The 14,711-nt window shown below is 44.0% G+C and overlaps 1 protein-coding gene across 1 annotated transcript; it reads left to right on the top strand.

The window, feature by feature from the left end:
* Positions 1-835: 835 nt before the first annotated feature.
* YARS2 (tyrosyl-tRNA synthetase 2) lies at positions 836-14,711 on the top strand. Its single transcript, XM_014865994.3, has 5 exons — positions 836-1,703; positions 2,552-2,719; positions 11,054-11,209; positions 11,528-11,698; positions 14,319-14,711. Exons 1-5 carry the CDS (start codon positions 922-924, stop codon positions 14,476-14,478), a joined length of 1,437 nt encoding a protein of 478 aa, XP_014721480.2. The 5' UTR covers positions 836-921; the 3' UTR covers positions 14,479-14,711.

Genomic DNA, 14,711 nt, shown 5'->3' with positions numbered 1-14,711 from the left:
GTCCAACCCTGCTTCCATCACTGCATTACGGATGTTCCCAAGAGCATTCCAATAATCCTCCTGCACACAGATCTCCAACTCGAGTCTTCTTCCCAGGGAACTCGACTTAACACAGTTGGTACTGAAAGCGGTCCTAGAAATGAGACTCTAAAATGAGGTTTTGGCGCTGAATTCCCTGCCAGCCAGCTGCCAGTGAGAACCCTTACCACTGGGGAGTGGAGTACTGACAACACCTAGCATACTGCGGCAGTGTGATTACGAATCTGAATCCACCTATGATAAAGCTGTGTCCCACCTGCTTACCTGTAATTTAAAGTAAATAAAACATGGCGCTTTTTGCATTTATTGCATGGAATTTTTCTGTCGATATAGCTTGGACAAGACTGCCACCTCCTGGAGAAGCTGATGAATACTGGGGACTGAGGTGCTCTCATCTGCTTGGGGAGTCAATATTAAGAAATTGCGTCTCAGCACCAATTCCTAGCCCCTTGTACCCTCTGTGAACAAGTTTTTGCACAGAACCAAGACTTCAAAGAACTTGCGCATCACAATCTTTTCACCTAGAAATTTAAACAAAAGCCAACATTTGTAGAGCGCTCATTGTGTGCCAAGTGCTTTAATTCTTAATCCTCTCAATAGCCCTATGAGGTAGGAATTATTATTATAAACACATCCACGCTACAGATGGGGAAATTAAATATTAACTTAAGGTGACTGCACAATAAGCGGAATCCGCACTTTAGAATCCAAAGACTGCGGGAGCGCAAGCGCCGTAACCAAGCAACCGGCTCGACTTAGCCTAGCACCCGGGCATGCGCAGAAAAACACGGAAGCAAATACTGTGGGAATTGTAGGAGGCGGGCGCTGAGGGGCGTGGCGGGGCCTCTAAGATCCCAGCAGTCCCTTCGTGCCGCCGCCAAGATGGCGGCGCCCATGTTACGGTGCACCTCCTGGGTCAGGTGGTGTGGCACCCCAGGCCTGTCAGGAGTCTTGCTCCTGGGGCTGCGTGCGGCCCACTCGGGCGCACAGGGGTTGCTGGCGGCGCAGAAGGCTCGGGGTCTGTTCAAGGAGTTTTTCCCCGACAGGGGTACGAAGATAGAGCTCCCAGAGCTCTTCGACCGTCGTACGGCGGGCCACCTTCCCCAGACCATCTACTGCGGCTTCGACCCCACGGCCGACTCGCTTCATGTGGGGCACCTGCTGACACTCCTGGGCCTATTTCACTTCCAGCGAGCCGGCCACAATGTGATCGCGCTGGTGGGAGGCGCCACGGCGCGCCTGGGCGACCCCAGCGGCCGCACTAAGGAGCGCGAGGCGCTGGACGCAGAGTGCGTGCAAAGCAACGCGCGCGCCCTGCGCCGAGAGCTCGAGACCCTGGCCGCACATCACCAGCAGCTCTTCACGAATGGGCGGACCTGGGGCAGCTTCACGGTGCTGGACAACTCGAGCTGGTACCAGCAGCAGCACCTGGTGGACTTCCTAGCGGCAGTGGGCGGTCACTTCCGCATGGGCACGCTGCTGAGCCGGCAGAGCGTCCAGACTCGGCTCAAGAGCCCCGAAGGCATGAGTTTGGCCGAGTTTTTATACCAGGTGCTCCAGGCCTATGATTTCTACTACCTGTTCCAGCGGTATGGATGCCGGGTCCAGCTGGGGGGATCTGATCAGCTGGGCAATATCATGTCCGGATACGAGTTCATCCACAAGTAAGCGCCGTTAGACCCAGGAGAAATCCTGGGACCAAACCATTTACTCGCGAATAGCCTGTGATGCACTGCTAGGATTGTGGAATGACGCCCTGCGTTCAACCCCGCGTTTGTTTCGTCCCCGTTAAGCGTCCGCAATAGTGTTAACATCCCTGGCTAATGAGAACTAAAGGGCTGAATTAATAGTATTAGGTATGGGACGTATTCTGGAGCCCTGCAGGAGATAGACCACTAGTCAGGATTCGGACTCTATCTGTTTTGCTTCCCCTAAGTAGCTCTTTCTGTGGTTTTCAGAAATTGCTTTTCTTTGTTTATACCTGAACGCACTGAGCCTCTTTGGGTACCTCTGCTTTAGCCCTGCACCTTCCTTGAAGCTAGTGTTAGTCCTTGGTTGGCATTTCAAAAAAAAATTTTTTTTTTAACTCCGACTATTTGGCAAATAATGTAGGTTTTAACGACATTTTCCTGAGGGGGCTGAACTACAGGGCTAGCCCATGTGCTCCTCATTTTAAAAATCCTTTTAAAAAACATGTCCTTTAGTGCTCTGCCTGACTCCCCCTGTATTCACTTTTTTCTCCTCTTCCCACCCAGCCTTTAAAAATGTCTAGGCCCGAGTTATGCAGCACCTCCCCTTGGCTTGCCCGGAGTCACTGGTTCAATTGCAGTTCAGAATGACAGATGCCAAAATAGAGTGAGTGGTGTGAAAGCAGTAAGAGCGAGAAGAATCTGGATTTAGGAGGTCAAGCAAGTTTTATTAGAGCAAGAGACCAGACTGAAGTCTGAAAAGTGAGCAGAAGCTACCACCACTTGTGCCTGAAGCACATAATGAAGTTCTTCTTTATGCGTAGGTTGACTGGAGAAGATGTATTTGGAATCACTGTCCCTCTAATTACAAGTACAACTGGAGCAAAACTGGGAAAGTCTGCTGGCAATGCTGTTTGGCTAAACAGAGATAAGACATCTCCGTTTGAATTATATCAGTTCTTTGTCAGGCAGCAAGATGATTCGGTAGAAAGGTGAGTTCTTAATAGCATGCTGAGAAAAATTAAATTCGTAAGCTCGTGATATAATTGTAGCCATTGAATTTCTATGTATCCTTTATAGATTTGTGTGGATTTTTTTCTTAGGTTCTGTTTAAGGCATAAACCATTACATTACAGAACATGGTAATTTTAACTGTTCTAAAATTAAATACTTTCTGTTGGTTAAAGCAGAAACCCACTGTGGTTGCTAGAAAATTTAGAGCCAAGTTTGTGACCCACACCTGGCAAGTACTTAGGACATCATCAGTTCTTGTATATTCTAGTTTTTTCACTCCTTTCATCTTAAACTTGACTAGCCCTTATTTTATCTTTGTCACTAAAGTTCTTTTTCTTTAATGTAACTTACAACACTTTTTGAAGATCCTTTTTAAAAATGGTTTTCTCAGGGCCAGCCCCGTGGCCGAGTGGTAAAGTTCGCACACACTGCTTCGGTGGCCCAGGGTTTCCCTGATTCGGATACTGGGTGCGGACATCATGGCACCACTCATTAGGCCACGCTGAGGCGGCATCCCACATGCCACAAGTAGAAGGACGCACAACTAAAAATATACAACTAGGTCCTGGGGGGATTTGTGGAGAAAAAGCGGGGGGAAAAAAAGGTTGGCAACAGGTGTTAGCTCAGATGCCAATCTTTAAAAAAAAAAAACGATTTTTCTTGTTTTTTCTCATTGTCTAAAACTCTTGGAAGCAAAGAAATGAGAAACCAAATACACCAACAAAGAAAAAGAGAATTTTTCCAAAAAATATCATTTTGGATATGACCATGTCATTAAAATAATCTAGAAATAGTTCTTTATAATTTTTTAATGTTTAAGACTTTCTTGCAGAACATTAAAAAACACTATGCAGGGAGCAGCCTGTTAAGTTCACATTCCGCTTTGGCGGCCCAGGGTTCGCCGGTTCAGATCCTGGGTGCACCCTACACACTGCTTGTCAAGTCATCCTGTGGCAGGCGTCCCACATATAAAGTAGAGGAAGATGGGCACGGATGTTAGCTCAGGGCCAGTCTTCCTCAGCAAAAAGAGACTTGGCAGCAGATGTTAGCTCAGGGCTAATCTTCTTCAAAGAAACAAAACAAAACACGATGGAGCAAAAATAAAGACCTACATAAATGGAGAGTTATGTCATAGTTTGATAGAACTGATAGGTATCAATTCTACTAGATTTGATCCATGTATTCAGTACAATTCCAACCATATCTAAACAGGCTTTTTTGTGGAACCTGACAAGCTCATTCTAAGATTTACACGTAAATGGAAAAGGTTGAAATTGGCCAAGACATTTTGTAAGTACAGCGTGGAAGCTATGCCTTATTGCAGAACTAAAGTAATTTTGTTCCTTTAGATGCATTCCTGGCGTATTTGATGATGCGGGCCTAGGTTCTGATGGATCAAGAACTGGTATCTTACTGAAAATTTCATTTTCTGTTTGGCTGTGGTATATGGCAATACGATTAATTTCTATATGTTAACCACGTATCCAGCAACTCTGCTAAACTCTCTTATTCTAATAGTAACCTTTAGATTTTAAAGTACAAGCTTAAATGTAAGGTTAAGTAAAGAGAGACCAATGGAACAGAATAGAGAATCTAGACAGACTGCAGTGTATGTAGCCACCTAATCTCTGTGGCACTGCAGAGCAGTGGGGTCAGACAGTCTTGTCAATAAATATCAGCTGGATGTTAGTCTTATCATTGGGAAAATAATGAAACTTAACCTCACACTGAACTCAAAAATCAATTCCAGGTAGATTATTGACTTAAATCTATAACAAAAGACCAAACAATATAGCTTTTAGAAGATAAATAGGAAAATATCTTCATGACTAGGATAGGGAAAGATTCTTAAACGCAAAGAAAAGATTGATAAATTTGACTAAATTAAAATTAAAATCAACTGTTCATCAAAAGTCACTATTAAGAGTAGGAGAATACATTTTCACTACTGTAAGTAATTGATAAAGAGCTCGTATTCAAATTAATATAAAGAATTTCTATAAGCCAGTGAGAAAAAGACAACCTAGTAGAAAAATAAGAGACTTGAACAGGCGCTTCACAAAGATTCTTTCTGAAAGGCCAAAAATATCCGAAAAGGTTAGTCGGGCTTAATAATGAGAAAAATGCAAGATAAGGGTGCAGTAAAATGCCATTATGGCTAAACATAGTGTTAGCCAATTGGCAATACCAGGTGTTGGTGAGAATGTTCCAAGGTGGTGGGGGAGTAAACTTATTGTGGTGGTGCTATTAGCTATTTCTAGCTATTAGCTAAAAATGTCTGAGGCATTTGCTTGGGCCCATACTACTTGTGGCGACCCCCCACAGACATTTCTCCAAACCACAGCCAATGGTGTGGCTGGACCAGCCTTTGTGACTCTTACTATGATTGTAGCACGCGCCTCAGCAACAACCATCAGGGAACTTTGAAAAACAAGATTTATTACTCGGGTCCTGGAGAGGCACACAGCGAGGTCACAGTTAGAGAGGGAACATGGACCTGGGGCTCTGCCTTTATTAGGGTTAAGGGTAGGATGCCTACAGTTTGTGAGTTCACCGTTTATTGGCAAATTTAAAGCATAAAAGCGGAAGGGATGAGAAGGGAGAAGTGGGGTCACTCAAGGTGTCCGTTATTTAGGTTACCCAGGACTTCTGAAAGGGGAACTTCGTGAGTGGGGCAGCCTGGTTCCTTGTCTAGTTGGTTTGCTAGTAGCTGTGTCATACAGCTGGCAGTGTGTTTATTCAAGATGGATGTCTCTGAAATGGATGCCTTGGCAATCAAAAGCTTAATGTCAGGCACTTAAACTGCAGTCCAACCTGTGATATCGAGGCCAGTAAATCCTCAGATTTAGTGGTGAGGACATTAACAATCTCGGTAGCCAATATTTTAAAAGCCAGGGGTAGGGCGTGTCTAACAGAGAGTAAACATCTGATTAGGATCATGGTAACAAATCCTATTGTAATTATACAAGCAACAGTCTGCAATCTGGTCTGTAGTCATTGTCCCCTACTTGAAGGGTCTAGCCGTGAAAATAGGTCATTGATCTCAGGGGCCTTGGGAATCTGTTCCAACATGTGGGTAATATTATGGAATATTTTAACATCTTGGGCCATCTGATGTAAGTAGGTTTGAACTTGTCTGAGTTTTGATGTACATGCAGCAGGTGGTCCCAGGGAGGGCCCAAATAACCCCTGTGGAGCAATTGGGACAGAAAATTGGTGGGGCATCTGATTGAAGGGATACCCAGAGCAAAGACATCATTGTTAAATGGAGTTGGCTGAAATTGAGTATATTCGCAGGGTAAGCATTTAAGATGGCGTACAAGCAATTTGAGCCAAATGACAGACCCAGCAATTTCTGATTCCCAGTGTGTGGGTAGCCCTCTCAGCCCGTTGGATATAAATGTTGGTAGTGTTTTGAAACGCCTTGCCAGTGTTGTGGAAAGAATGGGGGAAGTGTGGTGTAACAGGTCATGCTAGTGACGGGAGTGGCTGTGGTGGGGGCTAGCAGTGGCCAGCAGAAGTCATGGTTGGGAATCCTCCCTGAAAGCACACAAAAATGGAAGATCAGGGGGAACGGGTAAGGGCAAGCAGTCTAAATGGGTGGTATTTCTAGGTAGGAGAGCTGTCTAGTTCCGAATGCCCTTTCTGCCTGCCACAGTGGAGGAATATGCCACAGGGCTGCCCTGCAGTTGGCAGAGGACGTACTCACAGTTGGACAGACATCTTGGTATAGGGTAGGGTCAGCCGGCAAACACCAGGCAAATTCAGGAAAATAATATTCCACTGAATCCCCTGATTCCATCAGGGCAGTATATTTAATCCATTGTTCCTGGAAAGTCCTAGTCCCCACTGCAGCATTTTGCTGAGTTGGAGGTGAGCTAGAGAGTGGGGCCATCTTGGCAAGCTGTGAGGTCTCTGACATGGTGATATGTCCCTGGGCTGTCATCTCTGGTGTAGGGAGTGTAGTCATCTCCAACTGGGGAACTCTTGGGCTGGGCTGACGTCATATGAGGCATATCCTCTCCACATGGCATGGCGTTGGGACAGTGCATCCGTACCTCTAATAGGGAAAGAAAGAGCCAAGGGAGCCACCAGCAGAGGAAGCCGATTGAGGTAAATGGTCCCCATAGTTAGATCCGAATGGATTTGTACACCTCTGATTGTTTTACTAGCAATGCCCTGTAGGTAGAAGGACTCCCCTTTCAAGAATTTAGAGGGATTTCCTGGAATAACAGTGACTTGGGCCCTGGTGTCTAATAGGGCCAAAAAAGACCCTGCATTTTTATTGTCCCGGTGGACTACCAGAGTGATATAGGGGCTTTTGTCCCTGGGAGGTGGAACAAGTCCCGGGGAGCCATCGATTTCCTAGGGTAGAGGCTTGGTGGCTGAGAGTCCTGGGGGTTAGGGAAGGGGCAGAGGGAGTAGTGGAGACTGGGTTGGGACCAGAGTGAGTAAAGGGCAGCTGTGTGGCAAGAGAATGGACAGAAAAACGGGGCTATAGCTGGGAGAATGCTAGTTTTAGGGCCTGGAGTTTAGAGACTGGCTGTGCAGAGATGAAGTGGTCAGGAACACTGAGATGACGTAACTCCCAGTAGAGGTTAACCTGTGTATTCCCATAAGGGGCAAAATTAGGTTGGGGATTTATTGGGGAGGGGTTCGGGAGCCATTTTCATTGAGGGAAATTTGCTCAAGGGAGGCCCCTTGGGGCAGCAGGGGTGGAAAGGCGTAAGTCTGAAGTATCTGGGTGTCTGGGTAGGAATGTGCTCCGTGTCTACCAACCATGTCAATGCCCTTCAGTGCCTTTTGAATGGTTTCCACAGTCCCAATAAAGTGTAATAGCTCTGCCTTATAATTAGAGAAAGTGCCTTGTGAAAAGGATTCTCTGGACTCAGCATCAGTGCGGCCTTTTCATGGTTAGAAGTTGAGGAAGTCATTGGATCACTATGGTCATAGAAATGACAAACCCAATGGACAGTGCCAACTTTGCACAGCAGGAGACGGGCCTCATCTGACGTTTTCCATTCACTGTGAGCCTTAGCAGTGATCACTGTGATGGGAGCATGGGCACAGCACCAGGCAGTGATTATCCAGGGAGGAGAGAGAGGGCCTGGTATGGCTGTCAGTGGCTCTAGAGGCCTCTGCCTTCCTTTCTCCCTCTTCATCTTCACCAGAGGCAGCTGTGAAGAAACTAACCCTGTCACTTTTTCCCTTGGTGGCAGGGGCACCTCATGGGCTTTGTTCTGCCCCATTCAAGGGAAGGCCAAGGGGACTTGGGATCTGTGGTATCTCAGAGGAAACAGACACAGCCTGGATGGATCTCTGAAAGGTTATAGATTTTAGGGTCTTTAGAGATACCAGCCAGTTAGCGCATTTCAGCGGCCATCAGTAGCAATTTAGAGCATGGTCCAAAAACTTGAAATAGCCAATCAGCTCCCTTCTCTCCTTCCTCCTGCACAAAATCTGTAAGGTTAGAATTTCAGTTAAGGTGTAATTTCTGATCTCAATTTTTGCTTCCTGATTTTCTTCGTTACCTTGACCTTAACGTTGCGTTACTAGAAAAGGTTTGTGGATGACGTCCCTGTGAGCCCTCTTTGTAGGCACCCGCCTCCCTTTCCAGGTGTCCCAGTTGACTTCCCCAGGATTGGGGTCTGCCTTCACTAGTGCGGTATGCACGGGGTCTTTAGGAAAGTCCCCAGGCCTCTGGAGCCTTGGCGTGTCAGTATGCAGTGGCACGAAGCAGCACCCAGGAAGCTTCCCTGGCGGTTTCTCACTTATCAGGGAGCTGATATGCCTCCTTGGGGGTCTTAGGAGGCGATGGCACAAGATGTTCAGGACGTTTATATTTGTCCATTAATTGTTGAGCAACATTATGCCATGGATTGGACCCGTGACATCCCATCAAGTTGGGGGACAAAGAGAGACAACAGCAAGTGGTAGCAGCCACATAGGGGCAGCAAGCCCCTGTTGCAAGGCTATTTCACTTGTCCGGGTTAGGACACTAGTCCCACTATGACCCACCTCTCAGTGGTCTCAGGGGGAGGTCTCTCTGCTCCTTACCAGAATATCCTTTCCTTGTGCCCTTGCTGGAAGCCTCACCTTGGAAAGTGATAATAGCCTTGCAGTCCAATCCACCGTCCTTGGCTCTCCTCGGCTGAGGTGTGGAGGACCTTCATGTATATTCATAGTCACTGTGGTCTAATCATCTCTTTAGACCACATGGCCTTGATCACGTTGCTCTGGGGGAGATCATTGAATGATGGCACAGTGACATTTTGGGATAGAAACCACAGGCAACACACAGTGGAGGCCGTATGCAAAAGCATGGAACAGCACACTGGACCTCCAGCAAGCAGTGCTGCCTTCCCAAATGGTGTTACCCGCCTGGGTTAGCCAGTTAGGGTTAATAAGGTAGTGCAAGCTGAAGGGCATTCTCGCTTAACTGCCAATTGTGTCAACTCCATCAGTCTCAGCCTGTTGATAATGATACCACCAGCTAGAAACACCTGGGGGCACTCACCTGGGTCCTTGTGGTGCGTCCCCATGGACATTTCCTCCACCATAGCCAGTGTTGTGGCTGGACTGGCCTGTGTGGTTCTTATGACTGCAGCACGCACCTCAGCAACAGTCATCAGGGAACTTTGAAAAGCAAGATTTATTACATGTTCCAGAAGGTACATGGCATTCCAAGGGCCACACAGCAAGGTCACAGATAGAGGAAGAGGGAGGGAGCGAACGTGAACCTGGGGCTCTGCTTTTATTGGGGCCAAGCGTGAGGTGCCTACGGTTTCGTGGGTTTACTCTTTATTGGCAAATGCAAACCATAGGAGCGGGAATTAGGGATGGGATAAGAGAAGTCAGGTCACTCAAGCGGTCAGTTATCCAGTTACTCAGGAGGTTCTAAAAAGGAAATTTGACGTGCAGCGGCAGCTTGGTTCCTCATCTGTTTGATTTGCTAGTAGCTATGTCCTACAGCTGCAGTGTATTTATCAAGATGGATGTCTGAAAGGATGCCTTGGCAATCAAGAGCTGAATGTCAGGCACTTGCACTACACTCATAGAACCACTTTGGAAAGTCTTTGGCTTTGCTTACTAAAGCCGAATTTGCACATTACCTATGATCCACCAGTTTCTCTCCTGGGTACATCCCCAACAGAAATGGGTGCACATGTGCACCAAGAGAAGTATGGGAATATTCAGGGCAGCATTATTAGCTATTGTCCAAGAGTAGAAACAACACAAATATCCACAGTACAATAAATTATGGAATATTCATAGCATGGAATGCCGTAGACTACAGCTGTACACGCAGCAACATAGATGAATCTTCTAAACAGAATGATGTGCCGAAATACCAAAGACAAAATATTCTGTATGATTCTGTTTATAAAATGTCTAAAAGCCAGCAAAACTAAGTGATGCTGTTTAGGGAGGAATACTGATATGGTAGAAGTATAAGGAAAAACCAGGAAGAGATTACCTTGAAAGGCAGAAGAGTGGTGAATTTGGAGGAGGCGAGGGGATGTGATGCGTTTGGGCTTCCTTGAGTAGGTGCAATGTTGTATTTCTAGACAGGTGATGGTCACATAAGATGTTTGCTTTATGATTCATTAAGCTTTATGTCTGTGATTTGTGTACTTTTCTGTGTTTTTCACCAAAGAAAAGATTTTTTAAAAAGGATACATATAAAATATTATGTCGATTTTTAGATTACACAATATTTTTTATTTACAGATCTTTTTATTTACACAGAAAACAAAAGTATAAAAACATGCTTGGGAAGGATGCACACAAATTTAGAGTAGTGGTTATCTCTGGGGGCAAGGAGGGGAATATGATGGGGATGGGGCCTTGATCTCTGTCTGTACATTTTATGGCTTTTAAAAAGGAAAGATCTGAGGGGCTGGCCCCGTGGCCGAGTGGTTAAGTTCACGCACTCTGCTGCAGGCGGCCCAGTGTTTCGTTGGTTCCAATCCTGGGTGCGGACATGGCACTGCTCACCAGACCACGCTGAGGCAGCATCCCACATGCCACAACTAGAAGGACCCACAACGAAGAATATACAACTATGTACTGGGGGGTTTGGGGAGAAAAAGGAAAAAAAAAAAAAAAGGAAAGATCTGAAACAAAGATGGCAAAATAGTAACATATTCAATCTGGGTGGTATGTGGATGGGTGTCTTATATTTTCAGTACATTTCTTTATGTTTCATAATTAAAAATAAAGTAAGCAGGATGTTCTTTAAAGAGTACGGGAGCTGGAGATAAAAATTAGGAATGTTAAATAAATCTAACACTTTACTTTTTGTCCCAAAGGTACCTGAAGCTCTTCACTTTTCTGCCCCTTCCAGAGATTGACCACATAATGCAGCAGCACGTCAAAGAGCCTGAGAAACGGGGCCCTCAGAAACGACTGGCTGCGGAAGTCACAAAGCTCGTTCATGGACAAGAAGGGCTGGATTCTGCTAAAAGGTGGCCTTTTAGAATAATTAACATTTGATAATTATTTAGTTAATAGACTTAAGAAAATCTGGAGCCATGCTGTTTTGAGTTGTCTTTTACCACTAACAAGGATTGTTAGTGTTTGACTTAATTGCTTTTAAATAGCCTCTATTTATTGGAAAGAAAGATTATTCTGAATTAAGTTTATAAATTATACAAGATAAATGTTGCTGTTTCAGAAACGTTCAGTCTGGAACGTAAAGGGTACTGCATAATTGGTTACCGGGTATTAGAACGTGTGTCTGGATACGCACTCAAATGATGCAGCTCTCAAAATGTGTTTTTCAGGTGTACACAAGCCCTTTATCATAGCAGCATCGATGCCCTGGAGGTCATGTCTGATCAAGAGTTAAAAGAGTTGTTTAAGGAAGCTTCATTTTCTGAATTAGTTCTCGACCCTGGAACCAGCGTCCTAGACACGTGCCGCAAAGCGAATGCCATTCCAGATGGTCCTCGAGGGTAAGATGATTTAACTTTTAGGTTCCCAGTCAACTCAACATTAAATGTTACAGTTCACAGCACGTGTTTCCAGAGAGGGTGTTTTCCTGATAATTCTTCTTAAAAGATTGGCACCTGAGGTAACAACTGTTGCCAATCTTTTTTTTTTTTTTTTTCTGCTTTATCTTCCCATACTCCCCCGTACATAGTTGTATATTTTTAGTTGCAGGTCCTTCTAGTTGTGGGATGTGGGACGCCGCCTCAACGTGGCCTGACAAGCGGTGCCATGTCCGCGCCCAGGATCCGAACCCTGGGCTGCCGCAGCAGAGCGTGCAAACTTAACCACTTGGCCACGGAGCCAGCCCCCCGATAATTCTTTAATGGCATCTCATTCCTTACAGAAGTTAGGTTAGTCTGAGTATCACGTGAAAACTGAGAGTACTTATTGTTGAAAATACCTTAAATTTTCTATAAAGTCTAGTACTACTGTACAGACTCTCACTGAGTCTAACCCAGTCAGTGTTTCCTCCAGCACTGGAAAAGGCTTGCATTTAAGGGATGACTATGTTCAATAAATCCACTGGGATCAGTCAGCCCCGGGATGCCCATAATTTGAGGTCACAAGAACGGAGGCCCTAAGTGAGCAGATTCACATGACCCCTGTCATATTCAGTCTACATCTTCTTTATTTGGGGGAGTGGAGGAGTTGCCCAACCTATTTAAAATATTAGTTGAATTTCTGAAAATGAAATAAGCATATGATGTAACTTCATAAGACTGTTATTACAAATTACATATTATTCCTCTCAATAATTGCATTTTTTCTTATCCAGGAAGTGGGTGGAATATTTTAATTCCTCAGTTATGTGGTATCAATAGGGAATAAGGTGTTCCACAAAAAAGTAATTTGGCATATACTTGATAATTATCCATTTATAAATGAGACGGCGTGATGCAGAAGGAAAAGTTATTAGTTAGCCAGAAGACCCTGGGCACCTCATCTGCAAGAGTTCAAGCATAAGTCAGTCAAGTTACTGGTCCACACTCATGACCATGAATGACGTTTGTTATAGTATAGCAGCTGTTTTCTTTCCATTGTTTTGGATTATTTGCCTCTATCCTGAAGAGCCCGAGATTACTCTATATAGAGAAAATACCCATTATGTCTCTTTGGATCACCTGCCACGCCACCTTATTGATTCCCTAATATATATGCTAGTTTATTTCATAGACACTGAACTGAGGGTGTCATCTGCCTCCCCACAGTGAGTCACTGGTTCTAAGAATTTTCCTCACTATGGTGGCATTTTTCATTTTCTTCTGAACTTTTTTAATGGTTTATTTACTGATACTGGACGTTTTACCACTACTTAAGATGACACCATATCTGATTTAGCCAGAGTTCTAAGTAATACTGACATTTTTTAGATTGTACAGCATATGCTAAATAGGGTTGGTTTGTGCATTTAAACAAAGTGTAGAACATGATCTGGAAATTACAGCAAACAGCGTAAAATAACACTTCCTCAGAGAAAGAAATCTGTCCTTCTATTGAAATCTTCTACTGTTGAGTTTTAGAAAACCATATACAGTAGTTGTTTTTTTAATTTCATTTGGTAACATATTCAGATAAGGGAAACCAACTTTGCCTTTCATGAGGACTTTCAAGGCCTGTCATGCTCTAGCCCCCTTTTCTTCTCAGTTCTCACCTCTTTCTAGCTACTCCCATGTTTCCTTGCCCTGTTTGTGAAAGTCACTGCTACTCAATATCCCAGTTCAGGGGTCTCTTTCAGGAAAATTTCCAACTCGCCACCCTATACACTCCACACTCCTACAGCAACCTCTTGTAGCTCTTTATAGCATTTAATCACAGTGCGTGGACTGTTCATTTATGTCTGCATCTCTCCACAAGTTTGTGATACTATTTACATTTAGCACATAGTAAGGGCTCTATAGATGTTCACTGAATGAACTGGATGACAAATCACTTGAATAAAACCTCTTTACAGAGGCCATCAAAAAATTTTGTTAGTAATCTAGAATTTATTAGATCAGCTACTGATTGTCCATTTCTCAAATCAGCCAATTTCATTTTTAAGAAAATTTTGCTTCTATTTTAAAAAAAGCTGTTATTTGCATAGTCTCAGAATGTAACATGCAAGAATTTTCCAGTTTCGTAAGCAAGTCTTCTAAAGATTTCTGTAGCTAACACTATAGTTGTGACTTATATCTCATGGGTAGCTCATTAAAAGCAACATTGTTCCCCTTTTTTTATTTTTGGAAGTTTGCTTTCTGTGATTTTTTTTTTTAAGGTTGGGGGAGCTCTCCAGAAAGTGATCCTCCATTATTCCCATTCACTTCATTTTTCAATCACTAACAACTGAATGGTTCTATCACCAGCTGAGAAATCCCAGCTCTTTTTCTCCACTAAACAAGAAACCTATGTATGCCTTAAATCTACTCTGTTAGAAGAGCATTAAAGGGAGGCGGAATCTAGTAGAATGAAGATGAAGATAATTCAGTGCTAAACGGTTTCAATTGGAGTCTCTGAAATTTAAATAAAATAATGATGTATCTTTATTATTGGGAGAGGTCAGCAGTGATTGGATTTACCTAGTTACTAAAACATTTCTATTTTTAGGTATCGGATGATAACAGAAGGCGGAGTCAGTATAAATCACAGACAAGTAACAAACCCTGAGAGTGTTTTAGTTGTTGGACAACACATTCTTAAGAATGGACTTTCATTACTTAAAATAGGAAAAAGGAATTTCTACATCATAAAATGGCTTCAGCTATGATGAAAAATCCTTCTGGTTGTTCAGACAAACTTACTTATCATTCTCAAGACATGAAAGGTTGGCTCCAAGACTTATACCTTCGCTAATGCCAGTCAGAACAGAGAATGGAGTATACTCTAGGCCTCACAGTGTGAGTAATTTCATTATTTATATAGGTTGGATAATAAATAAGCTGTTTGTGTAGTGATGGGATATTTTTTGATCCGCAAACATTAAAGACTAAAAGAAAACCA

This window comes from Equus asinus, chromosome 22 (assembly GCF_041296235.1).
Source record: "Equus asinus isolate D_3611 breed Donkey chromosome 22, EquAss-T2T_v2, whole genome shotgun sequence".
NCBI classification, from domain to species: Eukaryota; Metazoa; Chordata; class Mammalia; order Perissodactyla; family Equidae; genus Equus; species Equus asinus.
This window is presented reverse-complemented; position numbering and strand designations above follow the sequence as displayed.

Coding starts and splice junctions, on each gene's coding strand:
- YARS2 (XM_014865994.3), top strand. CDS start 922: ATGGCGGCGCCCATGTTACGGTGCACCTCCTGGGTCAGGTGGTGTGGC. Junction 11,210..11,527: donor GGGCTGGATTCTGCTAAAAG/GTGGCCTTTTAG, acceptor TGTGTTTTTCAG/GTGTACACAAGCCCTTTATC. Junction 11,699..14,318: donor ATTCCAGATGGTCCTCGAGG/GTAAGATGATTT, acceptor TTCTATTTTTAG/GTATCGGATGATAACAGAAG.